At 44.5% G+C, this 15,398-nt stretch overlaps 1 protein-coding gene across 1 annotated transcript; it reads right to left on the reverse strand.

The window, feature by feature from the left end:
• Positions 1-252: 252 nt before the first annotated feature.
• On the reverse strand, positions 253-7,185 carry ZKSCAN4 (zinc finger with KRAB and SCAN domains 4). Its single transcript, XM_057494190.1, is given in 6 exon segments — positions 253-1,592; positions 2,561-2,684; positions 3,664-3,746; positions 4,926-4,992; positions 4,994-5,074; positions 6,440-7,185. Coding segments are annotated over 6 exon segments (1,641 nt in total). The 5' UTR covers positions 6,863-7,185; the 3' UTR covers positions 253-729.
• Between the last annotated feature and the right edge of the window lie 8,213 nt (positions 7,186-15,398).

Raw genomic sequence — 15,398 nt, forward strand, 5'->3', positions numbered from 1 at the left:
AGAGTGAAGTTCTATGGATAGAGCAGTCCCACAATATCCTAATGATAAATTAGCTGTTTAAGGCATTCTTTCTAGAAGTACTATGCTGTTGAAGAAATATGGATTTCCCCCACACCAACACTGAAAAATCCTATGTACTTATCAATAAATACACTAGATTGACCCAGAATGTAGAATCTCAGAGAATTAGACACAAACAGAAATGACCTTAGTTAGAATGTCCTCAGAAATAAAATTTTCAGAGCTATGAAGGTCATTTCACTGATCTATTTAATAAATAATTAGAGCACCTGTATGCAAGGCACAATGGGGAGTATAAGACATCATGATCTGACCAACTGGTGAAGGATTCATTATAGGCCAAATAAATGGCCAGAGCAGCAGCCCCCAAATCACAGCCAGCTGCCCAGGAGACATCATCAAGGGCTCATTGAGGGTGATTAGTCTGTCTGGTAGCCTGTTTAAGTCCAATAGGTGAGAAAAAACCCTTTCAGGTCCTGTATCTTGCAGTCAACACTCATGTAGTCCTCCTATCAAACAAGTTTTTGCCCATCACCTTCTAGAATGCAGAAGATAATTCACCTCAGATTCTGTATCTTCTAACAAGCTCCTGATGACTAGTAGTTGTAAATGAAGTCCCAGCCCACAGTTTAAGCAGTCAGGATGGGCTCCAGGGTGGCTTTAGTTCAATGAGGAATGAGCAGCAACTGTGGTATTGTGCGACTTGGGTCACTGTGACAGAATTTTTTTCCCAACGTGGCTTCTCTGATGTTGAACAAGGTATGAAGTTCGGGTGAAGCCTTTTCCACATGCATCACATTGGAAGGGTTTCTCACCAGTGTGGATTTTTTGATGTTCTATAAGGCTTCTATTACCAGTGAAACTTCTCTGACATTCATTGCATTTATAATTCAGAGGGACCTCAACATTTTCCCACTGGCCTTCCATCCTACCCTGACTCTCCCAGGTCTCTCCAGGTTCAGGATTCTGAACATTTTTATCACCATGGATCCTCTGATGTCTCAGGAGGTGTGAACTCCGCCTAAAAGCTTTCCCACACATGTTGCAGTGGTATGGCTTCTCCCCAGTGTGGATTTTGTGATGTTCAAGGAGGCTGCAGCTCTGGCTAAAGGTCTTCCCACAGTCATCACACTCGTAGGGCTTCTCCCCAGTGTGAGTCCTCTGATGTTTGATCAGGTTTGAACTATGACTGAAGACCTTCCCACATTCTTCACACTCATATGGTTTCTCACCAGTGTGGACTCTCTGATGAATGATGAGGGCAGAGCTCCCAATGAAGGTCTTGCCACAATCCTCACATTCATAGGGTTTCTCCCCAGTGTGGATTCTCCTGTGTTTAGTCAGCCCTGAACTCTGAGCAAAGCTCTTTCCACATTCATGGCAAATGTGTCGTCTCCTCCCAGTGTCATTTTTCCGCTTTCTTTGTAACTCATCCTCCTGTTCACCAGCTTCTGCACGTGTAGGAATCTGGGCAATGTCTTCACCCAAGTGGCATGGTATTTCCCCAGACTCTCGTACTGGGTGTTCCTCACCTGGATGTAACTCCCTGATCTCGGTCTGTATTTCACCACCTGAAATAACAAATGGACAGCACATGTCAATCATGCCTGCCATGGGGGAAAGCTCTATGATGAGTCCCAGGGAGGCAAGGGTATAGGGTCTACCTGTATATGCCACAGATGATTTAGGCTCAAGAAAAAAGATGGGAATAAAGGGGGAGAACAGGGGTGCTGGGGAGGGAGACCTGGGAATGGCAACAGGGCCATTGGAAGAAGGGTACAGACAGAATGGAAGACAGGAGGTGAGGACTGCACTGGTCTTACAGGCAGAGGCTCTAGGTTCTAAGGATAGGAAGGCAGCGCCACACACCTAGGATTAGACACCAAAAGGGCTGAGCTACAGTCAACAGTAAGCAAGGCAAGTAAAAGGATTTCTCAAGTGTTCTGTAAGGAACAGAGAAGGCTGGGACTCGGAAATTAGTCATTGACCAATGGAAAGTGCAGTCATGTCTGACTGTGCCCCAGGCACAGCCAGGGCCCCACAAATGAGGTTCGCTTCAGTGCTGGGAGATCTAAGCTGAAGCTCCCAATGGGCCACCAATGAACGATATGAACTTGGCCAGTCAGGCATGTTGTGTGCCTCTGTACCCTCCTCTGAAGGTCAGGCTCTGTCCTCAATCTCTAGCTCTCACACTCTGCAGTCCCATGGCCCATTTCCTGGAGACCCCTCAGCTCTCCCCCTTGGGCAGGACTACACCAGGAAGGGAATCAACACATCCGGAGCGTCTGCTACAAGCCAGGCTGGTGTTGAGTGCTATACCTGCTTCACCCCACTTAGCCTGACCAGAAGACTGGCAGGGCAGAGAAAAGCCAAGGTCAGAAGGGTGATGGAACTAGTCACACAGCTGGTTAGTGGTTGGGGTTCAGAAATGGTGTTTCTGAATCTAAACATTATTCAAGCAGCTTCTACCAGCCCAGTAAGTTCTAATACACAAGGGAAGCCAAGAAACCCATGAGAAGTCAGGGCCCATGGGTCTTACCCAGGGAGATCAGGCTGCCATGGAGGTCCTGCCTTTCATCTCTGCAGAAGTTCACCCGAGATGAATCCAGCTGTGTCCATCCAGAAGCGAGGGCCAGGGCCACATCTTCCACTTTCATCAACCCCTGGAACAATAAGTAATTCCACCTAGTCCCCCTTACTCAAAATCATTCCAAAAGCTGGGCACCTGCAAAGAATGAACATCCCCTTTAAAGGGGCTCTTAAGAAAGAGCAATGTGGCACATTTACACCTACCTCTAATAACATTTTTGTCCAAAATATAACCACTAAAGGAGAGAAATATTATACACATTAGGATAAGCACTTTCATATAAGTATCTAAATAGTCCAGAAGTGAAAAGGTTTAGAAAACAAGGACTAGTGCAGTGAAGTGAGTGGAACCATACACACACCTTTCAAAATACTGTGGGGTGCTTTGGCAAAGTAGAGGTAGGCTCATTTAATCTTAATGATTTTTTTAATACAATGATATCTAAATCTAGGGGAGAAAAACCACAGAAAACATAGATACTACAAAGCTTCAAACACCGAGCTCTTCAAGTAGGATGTGAAAGTGTGGGTAAGAAATTAAAATCCTTGTTAAGTGAAGATTGTTCAGATTGTAATATTAACCTTAGACTAAAAGGACACACCTGAGCTATTTCTTCAAGTTTAAGTTCCTAGAGAGCAGAGGCCATGTATTTATATCTCTCACTAATAGCACAGTTTGTGATGCTATAAAAACAAAACTCAACCACCATCACAATGGAATCTTCAGTTTGTAGTTGCTGAATTGCCCTTGTTGGAGACAAAAGTCCCATTGTTAAGGGAGCGGACCAAACAGATGAGGTAAGGAAGATCAGGGAATCATAGACAGCTCCGCCCACCACCACCCCAACTAGGAGTAAAACAGGAAAATCCTCTTAAGTGGACACCAAATAAAGGCAGCCCATGAGCAGCAACCTTGGGATAGATGAGAAAACCCAAACTCCGTGTGGATCTACGATGAGGGTGTAGGAAGAGTGGGGACAAAGGGATCTATGGGAAGCCCAACAGAAGGAAAGAGTGATGGGGGCCTGGGAAGGGAGAGGGGCTGCAGCTCACCTGGGCCTCTGGGGTGAGCCTGGCGCTACCACTGTGTCTCCTCTGCAGCGCCCCCCCCTGGGTAAGCCCAGGAACCTGGAGAACTAAGAAGGAAAGAAGCTCTGGATGAGATCTACCCTGGTAGTCAGCGTCTCTGCACTGTGGAATCCAAGGTCAAAGACTGCATTAATAAATTCTGACATTTACAGAGAATATGCTCCTGACCCATACCAGCTCCAGTCCCAGGGCCCAAAGAGATGCAGTGTGATTCTGCAGATATGCAAAACTGACAGACAGGATAACTGGTAAGAACAGTGAAATGAAAGCAATGTAAAGGTGAAACAAAGCTTTCCATTTGAAAGTCCTTTCATCTTGAATTTGAAAGGGGGGATATGAGGATTTTTACTGTTGTTTTTAAAATATTTTTAATAGCTCTTGAGTGCTTTCTGCTTTAGTTTTAAAAAACTAAGAGGAGTCAGATCAGGTTGGGGCCAAAAAGGAAAAAATAGAAGTCTGCTTATACAGTCCTGTTCACATTCAAGAGAAGTAAAGGGAAAATTCAGGTCTTCCTATAAGGAGTAAACTTCACAAGGGGCAGTAAACTAGTTGAGGCTAAACTTCTGTTAAGAAATAAGGACTGCATGTTGGCTGGCATTTCCAGGGTTGTGTGTCTTTGGAATATGCCCAAATGTTCACAACACATGAGGAACACCCAGGAACATAGAGTAGTTTCTTACTGAGGGATTTTTTTACCCTGTTGTAGTTGTAGATCAAGGATTTGGAAGATTTATACTCTGACTTGCAGCAGTTTTATAACCTGTGGAATATTCTGGCTGGCTGTACATATTCTACCTGATATTCTTCATAGCAGTTACCAATATCTAAAATTGTATTGTTAATTTATTTGCTATCTTCTGTCCTAGAATGTAAGCTCCACTGGAGCAAGAAATCCGTCTTACTGACACTCTTATCCCTGGTGCCTACAGCACTGGCTACTATATAGAGGGTCTTCATAAATATATGTTAAATGAATGGAGATTACTGTGTTGTGAAAAATGTCAATTATTTACAAACGCCAATTTTAATAACAACTTATTTACTATGCCCAGGTTTGGTTAGGAAAGCTTTCTAACACTGTTTGAAATTTCCCCTTCAGTCTCAGTCTCAAAGTAGATCTGTGATGGGCATATAAAGCACCTGTCTATAGATCTGTCTTTTAGGTGATCCCTAAATTAAATTGACTGACCTCTGCAGAATTCATATGGCCCAGAAGTAATCCTCACCTCTGTCTGTTAAGGACTGCAGTCCTAGAGATTCACGCTTGAGCAAAGCCTTCATCAGCTGGAACTGGGGTACTTTGTAACCTCTGAGCTGGTGTCAACACTGCCACCTTGCAACAGAGCAGTTCTTGCCCCTGTTCTCCACCTGGGAGCTAGAAGCCATTAGAGTATTTATTCATGAAACACTTCTATTATGCTTTCTATGTGCACTACTTTTTATTTCCCAGGCACTATTTTTTAAGAGCTCTATGAATATTAACTCACTATAGATAACAACCCCATGAGCTAAGTACTATTATCCATGTTTTTGTACTGGGGAAACTGAGGCACAGTACTAAGCAACTTGCCCAATGTCACCAGCTAATCGGTCACAGTGCTGGGATGGGAGCTCTGGCAGAATGGCTCCAGAGACCCTGCTTTAAGCATTACTCTGTGCTTCCTCATTATATACATTTATATTCATTTGTGCCTTAGTGAATGAAATGTGTTTTAATTTAATGAAAACTCTGGGAATTGGTGCTAAGTTCTCAGAATACTAGTATCTTTTCTTAACTGAAAAATGAGGATAAAAATTTCTAGCTTATAGGGTTTGGGAGACCAGCAAACACTATAACAGTATGTGAAATCACCTAACACAGGGCCTGGTATATCGCATGTCTTCATTAAATGTAGGCTTCCTTCTGGACATTTATAATGAATTAGTTTTCAAGTCACTTGCATGATCATTATTAACTCATGTGTAGCTTAGAATTTCCCACATCCACAACATAAAGTTGAAACTGAAACCTGAAGCGATTTTTCACTGTTATAGGACTAGCGGACACTAGTGCCAACTAAAGAACCGTGGCCTCCTGGTTACCAGTTAGAAGGCTTTACTCTGGTCCCTGAAAGGAATGCACAAGAACATAGGATCACGCAAAGGAAAAACAGTCTCATAGGACAAGCAGGAAGGTGCAAATGAAAATAAATCCAGGGCTCCCTGACTTGTCCATGGATTCCTTTCCAAGTATTCCATGAATGTGAATGGGAAAAATAATTTTATTTTTACTAGCCTCTAAGCAAAATTTCCTTCAGTTCTGAACGGCAACAAAACCAAGGTATTATAAGCAGAATTGAAGAAACTGCCTTTGATAGAAATTGCAAATATTTTCACATCACATTACTACCAGGCAAATATTGTCAAAGTCACTCATGCTTATAACAACTTCTAAATTGCCAGGTATTAGGTTTATCCCTAGGACTTATTACTGAATCATTAATTAAAAAGCACATATATAATTTCATCACAGATTTGTTTCATGTTTTGCTAGCTACGTATTCATATAATCGAATTATTTTGTAATCCTTTATATGTATTTAAAAATACTAATATGAGAAGGGGTTCAGGAACTTCATCTTACTGCCAAAGTCGTTTCCGGAACAAAAAGAAATTGAGAACTTCTGGGTTTTAAAGAAATGCCTCTCACTCGGATCCTGAGATTTCTGGAAGAAGCAGGTACTAAACCTGTTTTCTCTACCTGCGGCATGGGCTCAGCCAGCTGCCTCTCCAAACACTCCAAGAGCACCACCACCTCCTCCCCGTTCTCTGGATGCTGCTCCCGCACCCAGCTCTGCAGCTCCCCGGGCAGGATGGTCAGGAACTGCTCCAGCACCAACAGCTCCAGGATCTGTTCCTTGCTGTGCATCTCGGGCCGCAGCCATAGTTGGCAGAGCTCCCGGAGGCGGCTCAGGGCCTGGCGGGGCCCCTCAGCCTCCGGGTAGCGGAATCCCCGGAAGTGCTGGCGGAAGCGCTCGGGGCTTGGAGCGGAGCTGCCGGGTGGTCCCGCTTCTGCAGCCAAGGCGGAGGCTTCCTCCTGCTCCACCTTCACCATCAGAATCCCCGTCCGGTCGTCTGCAGATTGGGAGTCCAAGGCTGCGCTTTCCTTCGATTCTCTAGCCATCCTGGTCCAGGGAGTACTTGGGCCTCACTGCAGCTGGGAGCTGTGTTTCTGCAAAATCTTTGAAAGGTGGGAAATAACTATTAGCCACTAAAACATGCAAGTGGTCCCTTCCGCGTGCCCAGGGGCCCTAGACATCCCTGGAGCGCAGCTGCACAGACTTCTTCCTGCAGCCCGTGCCTTAGCAGCGTCCTTATCGGCACCCACCCTGAATCCTACAGTAAGTATCCCCAAATAACGTCCTGGTGGATAATGAACACCTTCCAGCTGCTGGAGAAAAATTGAGGCTGGGGCACAGGAAGCTTCCGTGGCAATCTGTGCCACTTCCTGGACTCTCTAGGAAGCGCCTCTCGGTAGTAGTCCCCGAGTTAACCCATTAGCAACCAGGTCCTTATCTCCACTCAGGGGAGGCAGTTAGGGGAAGGAGAGAAAGGATGACAGGATCTGTATCATCAGAAATAAGACTATATCTTTACATCCTGTCAGGATGCTGCTGTGGCCCCCAATCCTCTCATGTAAGTTGGACTCAACAGTTTACATAAAACTGACACTAAAATTAAAATGAAACCAAGGCTCCTCAGAGCCCTTGGGGTTCTGAACAGAAGGACCTGTTTCTCTGAGAAACATCAAAGAAGCAAAACACATCACTAGACACTTGCTTGGAGAGAGTATTGGCTGCCCCTACTGATTGCCCCCCTCCAGCTGCTACTGTTTCCTTCCCAACTACCTGAAAGAAAGCCCTTCTATCTCTGACTCTAGTCCCCAGCATCCATTCAGTCTTAACATTGTAAGCAGCAAACTGCCAACAAAGCCATTGAAATCGTTCCTGCAAAAGTTAACTAGAGGTTCCCCAACCCTCCACCAGTTACCACTTTCCATTTTCCATGTCCTCTCAGGCAACCAGGCTTACACTGGTCCCCACTTCCAGACACTCGCTGGTCCTGTGTTTCAAAGACCCTATTCTCTCCTGCTTTCTTTCTACTTGGTTAGATCCACCGTTTGACTCATGCCAAGGTACTTGGGTTCATAATCCTGGATTTACTACTTATAAGCAGGGTAACCTTGGTAAGTTACTTAACTTCTCTGTGCCTGACTTTCCCAATCTGTAAATGGGCATAGTACTAGTAGATAGGGATAGTATTGGGTGAGTTTTCTGTGTACTGGGCTTAGAGCACTGCCTCACCTATAATAAGCTAGACCTATCCTAAAATGCAAGGCAGCCCTGAGGTTCCTTTGAACTAGGCAGGACTGGATTTTGAGCCAGAGGTGACTGCAAAGTTATTTTGCTGGACTGAGACGTCAGTAAGTCTCCTTTTTTACTTGGTGGAATGCAAGTTTATTAAGTTGAAAAATACCATATTGGTACCTTTCTGAATTTTGTTTCTTAGTATATCTGCAGTTCAAAGGATAACAAGGAAGGGATAGAACTGAAGGAGAGGTACAAAGGCTGTTACAAATGAAAACTACTAGAAAATAATATTATCTTGATGAGCCGCCATAGGAGCTTCAAAGTACTGCGATGATGTGTTGTTGGCAAAGTAAGTGAACCTGAATCTAAGTTTCTACAGCCTAATACCTGTGTAAGTGAACTACAGAAGCAAGTTAACACCACAGCACCTAAGAATCATTTGGGAGCTTTTAAAACAACCTGGTATTTTGGCTACAGCCAAGATCAATTAAATCAGAATGTTGGAGGGTGGAATTCAGGCATGAATAACTTTAAAAATTTGCTAGGTGATTTCCATATGCAAATTAATTTGAGAATTAATGAGTTACTCAAAACAATCAACCAAATCCAGAATGTGAGATATTTTATAGTGCAGAAGATGTTGGTTCTTCAACAAATAAATGCCATTTTTTGAAAAGGCAGGGGAGGAGAGGGAACCATCATAGATTAAAAGAGACTGAATAGATATACCAACCAAATGCAATGGTAAAACTTTTCTGGACCCTGATCAGAACAAAACAGCTATGAAAATATTGATTTGCAACAACTTGGAAAACTACAACACAAAGGCATTAGGAATTCTATCAACTTAGTTGCCATAATGATACTGTGGTTATATTAACAAAATGTCCTCACCTGTTCATTCATATGAAGTACTTGTACTTGTGGGTAAACTGATATGTCTGGGTCTGCTTTAAAACACTCAGAAAGCAATAGGGAAACAAACAAAGTGGTACAAAGATGATACTTGCTGAAGCTGGGCAAGAAGCATAGGGGAGTTCACTGTAGTGGTCTCTTTACATTTATATGTTTTAAAATTTCCATGGTAATTTTCTTTGTAATTAAACAAAATTCTACCTTCCTTCTTTCCTGAATGATTCAGTCCAAAACCCTTCAAGTCAAGTGGAGCCAAAGGAAGTAGGAGAGGAGGAGGCAGCCCAGCCCAGAGTGAGTTTGGAGCCCAAGTAGAATGAACAGAATGTTCACATGGATGAGGAGGTGGAGCTATGGAAGAAAAATTGACACCGATATATCACTACCATCTATTCCACAGATCCTATTCAAGCTTCACCAATCATACAATTTAATGTATAATCCAAACTGAGAAAAGCAAGACTTGGAAGGATTAATCAGATAAGTGAACATAATTAAGATATTGGGGGCCAGGTTAAACAAGGAAAAGAAAAAGGCCAAAATGAATCCAGTAGTATTGGATTTGAATTGAATGTGTCAGTGTGAACTCATGGTCCCAATATCTACAGATTTATTTATAGAATAAATACAGATGAAGATAGGTGGGTATACAAGTGTATATTGACAAATGGTGCCGAGATATTTTGATATCCAGATGGAAAAAAAATGAACATATGCATAAAAATTAATTACAATAGTTTAAAAACTTAAAAGGCAAAACTTCTACACTTTTAGAAGAATATCAGGAACAATTCTTTATGCTCAAGTAAAGCAAAATTTTGTTTAAAATGCATAAACTACCCAAAATGTGTAGGGAAAAATTAATAAATTTGAAATAATTAAAATTTAAAGCTACATCAAAACAAACAGAAACAAGTGGGAACAACAAACAAAAGACTGACAGAAGATATTTGCAACCCGTATAATCAAGAAGGATCAATACCCAGAAAATATAATGCACTTCTGAAAATAAGAAAAAAGCCAGCAATCAAACAACTCATGAGGAATATGCACAGGCATTTCATAGATGTGAAATTTCAAGTGGCCGATAAATATATGTAGAAATCCTAACCTCATTATTAATCAGGAGACATAAATTTTAAGCCACTTCATACCCATATCTGTTGGGAGCCACACAAAGACAACAAGATGGCCACAGTTCATGAGGTTCCTGCTTCACTTCCTGGAGATTAGCTGCGAGCCCGCGCGCGCCAACAAGAAAGCCCGCGCGCGCCAAGAGATACTCTTCTCCCCCTCCTTCCCCATTATCATATGCCAATCAGAATGTAACTCGCTGCGCCATCCCTGCTATGCAGCCAATCCCCTGCTTACAAGTATCCTATGGCCCACTCTGCCCCTGAACACTGGTGTATATCTACCCCCGTCTTACAATAAAATTTGAAGGCTTGATCAGAATACTGTCTTGCCTTCGCTCTTCTCTCGCCCCCATTTTCTTCCAGGTCAGATCCCCTTCGTCTCCACAAATAACTAGGTCCCGCTGGACGGGACAAGTGGCGCCCAACGTGGCTGGTCCGAAGGTAGTGGGTTGAATCAATTGATTGTTCACAGTCAGTTACAGATCGAACTACTTGTTCTACTCTTTCCCCCCCTTTTTTCATCGGGCACATACGCGCTCACACTGGCCTTCCAGGGCCGCTTGCCAAAGGCAATGACAGAGTTGATCTGGCGACTCAATTAGTAGCCTCTGTCACGTCAGACTCACCCTTGGCTGCAGCCCAACGGGCCCATGAACTACATCATCTCAATGCTCATACTCTTAGACTCAAATTTTCAATCACCCGAGAACAGGCCCGCCAAATAGTTCGGCAATGTCAAGGATGTCTAACTCTCCTCCCAGAGCCTCATAATGGAATCAACCCCCGGGGGTTGGTTCCAGGAGAGATATGGCAAATGGATGTCACTCATTACCCTCCCTTTGGTAAATTAAAATATATCCATGTGTCTATTGACACATGTAGTGGTTTCCTATGTGCATCCTTGCAAACGGGAGAGGCAACTAAAAATGTTATTACCCATGTTCTCTCATGCCTGGCATATCTACCACCACCTAAAATCTTAAAAACTGACAATGGGCCTGGATACACCAGCTCTAGCTTTAAACAGTTCTGTGCGCAGTTAAGTATTAAGCACATAACAGGAATCCCCTATAATCCCCAAGGCCAAGGCATTGTTGAAAGAGCCCACTTAACCCTTAAAAACATGTTATTCAAACTTCAGTCGGGGGGAGAAGTACTCTATCCGAAAACAGGTAATGCAAAGACACTCCTAAATCATGCATTGTTTGTTCTTAATTTCCTTACTTATGACTCCGCGGGTAAAACCGCTGCTGATCGCCTTTGGCATCCCTCCACGGCAGATAATTATGCACAGGCTATGTGGAGAGATCCGATGACCAACACATGGCACGGGCCTGACCCTGTGCTCATATGGGGGAAAGGACATGCTTGTATATATGATGCTAAGGCACAAAATGCCCGATGGCTCCCAGATAGGCTCATTAAACTTCTAGACACAAATAAAAGCAAAAACAATAACTCTAGTCCAGGGCATGTTAACCCCTGAGAAGCCTTCCCTTTCTGTTTAATTTCAGAAGGCAGGAAGTAGATCCACGCATCTCATGTGAAACCTGTTGTCCCAACCGAAACAACTGACGATCATCCCGCGTGGAGAGCCCGATCCACCAAGAACCCTCTCCGGCTTAAGATCAGCAGAACGCCCCTAAGATGATCGCCTTCGAACTGTGTGCCATTGTACTGGTACTGTGCTCCCTTCCCCCAGGCAGATGTTCCAGCCCACAGCAGTCTCACAACTTGACCTGGGAGGTGATCAGTGGGACAGGGAACGTAGTTTGGAGTGTGTCAAAAATAGCACACCCCTATTCCTGGTGGCCAGACCTGTACCCCGACCTGTGCAAATTAGCAATAGGTGCTCCAGCCAATTGGGATTTGGAAGGGCACACAGACTTCCAAAAACCCCCCTCCTCCCCGTCACCCCCTGGGAGACTAGGATTAGACCCTTGGGGAGGATGCGGAGAGCTCGGCAGGAGGAGCAGGTTAAAGACCCTCACTTTCTAGGTCTGCCCTGGCTACCATCGCAGCCAAGCCCTTAACTATAAGTGTGGAGGAAGAGCGGACTTTTTCTGTGCAAGCTGGGGTTGTGAGACCTCAGGTGACACCTACTGGCGGCCCTCCTCCTCATGGGACCTTATTAAAGTCACTGCTAATTACACCCACCCAAAAACAAAGAACCAAGGGAACCCAAATTGGGGCAACGATGGCACGTGCAATACATGGTGTCACCCGTTGCGTATCGAATTCACCAATCCTGGGAAACGGAGTACTATTTGGACAACGGGGGCCACATGGGGACTAAGACTGTACAAAGAACGTTATGACGATGGAGTCTTGTTTATACTCAAGCTTAGAGTAGAGCCTCTTCCGGCTGTCCCAGTAGGACCCAACACTGTCTTGCGAGACCAGCCGCGTCTCCCAGCCCCACCCGCGCCAACCCTAGCCCCACCTGCAGACGCTGCCACCCCTTCCTTCGCCTCCACTCTTAACCGACCCACCTTCCTTCCTAGCACCGGACAGCGCCTTCTCAACCTCCTTGAAGGAGCTTTCCGAGTTCTAAATACCACCAACCCAAATACTACCAAATCCTGTTAGCTATGCTTTTCCTCTTCACCTCCTTACTATGAAGGACTAGGATTGTTGGGCAATTTTAACAATACGACCAGCCACGAAGCCTGTGGCTGGGGCATGCAGAAGTTAACCCTGACTGAGGTAACTGGAAAAGCTACATGTTTAGGAACAATTCCCTCAACCCATAAGAGTCTGTGTAATAACACCATACCCATAGTTACCTCGAGTGAATCTAGATATCTAGTCCCTCCCCGTCAAGGATGGTGGGCTTGTAACACTGGACTAACGCCGTGTGTTTCCACCTCTGTTTTCAATTTCTCCCATGATTTCTGTGTTATGGTTCAACTAGTGCCGAGGCTTATATATCATGATGATCCCTCATTTGTCACTGAGTTCGACCCTAAAAATAGGTACAAGAGAGAATTAGTCTCGTTGACCCTAGCCACATTAGTGGGAGTAGGAATTGCAGCAGGAGTAGGAACAGGGACAGCTGCCATCATCCAGGGGAACCAAAACTATGAAGGGCTGAGAACCGCCATTGACGACGATCTAAAAACCATAGAACAATCTATTACCAAACTTGAAGAATCTCTGACTTCCCTTTCTGAAGTCGTCTTGCAGAATAGACGGGGGCTAGATCTACTGCTCCTAAAAGATGGAGGTCTGTGTGCAGCTTTAAGAGAAGAATGCTGTTTTTATGCAGACCACTCCGGAATAATAAGAGATTCAATGTCAAAGCTTAGAGAAAGGCTAGACCAGAGAAAGAGAGAGCGAGAAGCTAGCCAAAGTCCCTTTGAGTCCTGGTTCACTAAGTCCCCATGGCTCACAACTCTGATCCCCACCATCCTTGGACCCTTAGCAGGACTCCTCCTTTTAGTGTCTTTTGGCCCTTGGGCCTTAAGAAAACTAACAGCCTTTATTCGAGAGCAGGTTGACCAGCTCGTCAAGCCAGCAGTTGCTGTTCATTATCACAGACTTACAGCCTGTGATGAAGGATCCGACACCGAACCAACCAATGCTCCCGGCCTCCAGTTCTCAACTTTACAGGCGCCTCAACCATGGTACCATCGATTCTGGCACCGTAATTAATGTGGCCCATATGCTGGTCGGCCAGAACCAAGCATACCCCTAACTGTGAGGGTATGGGCATCGAGATGAGTGCGAGACAAAGTACCGCAAGGGAGGGTTCTTCCTAGAACCTCTCTGGTCCTCCCTGAGAATATGCCTGGTTTGCATAGAGGTTGGTATCCATATGTACATAAAGCCTTAATATCAGCTAGCAATTTGGCTTTCAGCTCTGCCTCTCCTCCCTAAAAGATACCGAGAGCATATAGGTAGACATTCGCAAGATGTTACCTTACTGGAGGAGCCAGGCCTCTATTCCCTCACTCGATTAAGGCCCACCTTTCTGAAATAAATAGAAAGGGAGGAGATGTTGGGAGCCACACAAAGACAACAAGATGGCCACAGTTCATGAGGTTCCTGCTTCACTTCCTGGAGATTAGCTGCGAGCCCGCGCGCGCCAACAAGAAAGCCCGCGCGCGCCAAGAGATACTCTTCTCCCCCTCCTTCCCCATTATCATATGCCAATCAGAATGTAACTCGCTGCGCCATCCCTGCTATGCAGCCAATCCCCTGCTTACAAGTATCCTATGGCCCACTCTGCCCCTGAACACTGGTGTATATCTACCCCCGTCTTACAATAAAATTTGAAGGCTTGATCAGAATACTGTCTTGCCTTCGCTCTTCTCTCGCCCCCATTTTCTTCCAGGTCAGATCCCCTTCGTCTCCACAAATAACTAGGTCCCGCTGGACGGGACACATATCAGCAAAATGTCACAGTGTTTCAATAATATTTGGTGGTAAGAATGTAAAAAATTACACTCTCACATACAGCTGATGGGTGTATAAACTGGTAGACTCATCTTAAAAAGCAATTTCAATATATATTTTAAAGTTGAAATAACATACACATGGACTCAACAGCTTTAAATTATTTACCCTGTAGGAGCTCTTGTACGTGAAAAAGAATGTTAATTGAGTCACCAGACACTGTTTTGGGTATACAGGATACCATAGTAGCAAAAAAAAAACAAAAAAAACAAAAAGCAAGGATCTCTGCCCTCATGGAATGTATATTCCAGTGGGGATTGACCAGAAAAAAAATTGAGTAGAATGAATATATAGATTTCAATAGAAAATTATAAACATGGGGACCAGAAAAAAGATGGCAGCATGAGAGGTGAGGCAGAAATCTCCTCCCAAAATCACATAAAGCATGAAAATACATCAAATTCAACTAATTCTGAAAAAGAGATCTGAAGACTGCAGAACATACTGCCAATAACTGGGGAAAATGAGAAGACCTCACAGAAAATGGTAAAGTAACAAAGCCACAATCCTGGGGGACCCAAGCCCTCCTCCTACCTCTGCCCATAGGCAGGAGGAAGAGAAAGGAGCAGGGAGGCAGTAGAATCCAAGAACTGCTGAACACCCAGACCGGGAGATCTACTCCAGGAGCATGAATGCATATTACATGGTGCTCTGGGGGTTAGTGAGGTTGGAAAGCAAAGATAGGTGGAGTACTCAGAGAGCCTGAGATCCCAGCTGCTTGTGGAGAACAGGTACACACAACTGGCTCCCTGTGGAACAAAAGAACAGTGGGCAGTTTGAAGTACTTCCCAGCAGCAAAAGAGGGGCACTAAAAGTGCAAAGATTACACAGAGCTCGCTGCTCA

Source organism: Manis pentadactyla, chromosome 16, assembly GCF_030020395.1.
Source record: "Manis pentadactyla isolate mManPen7 chromosome 16, mManPen7.hap1, whole genome shotgun sequence".
In the NCBI taxonomy this organism is placed as follows: Eukaryota; Metazoa; Chordata; class Mammalia; order Pholidota; family Manidae; genus Manis; species Manis pentadactyla.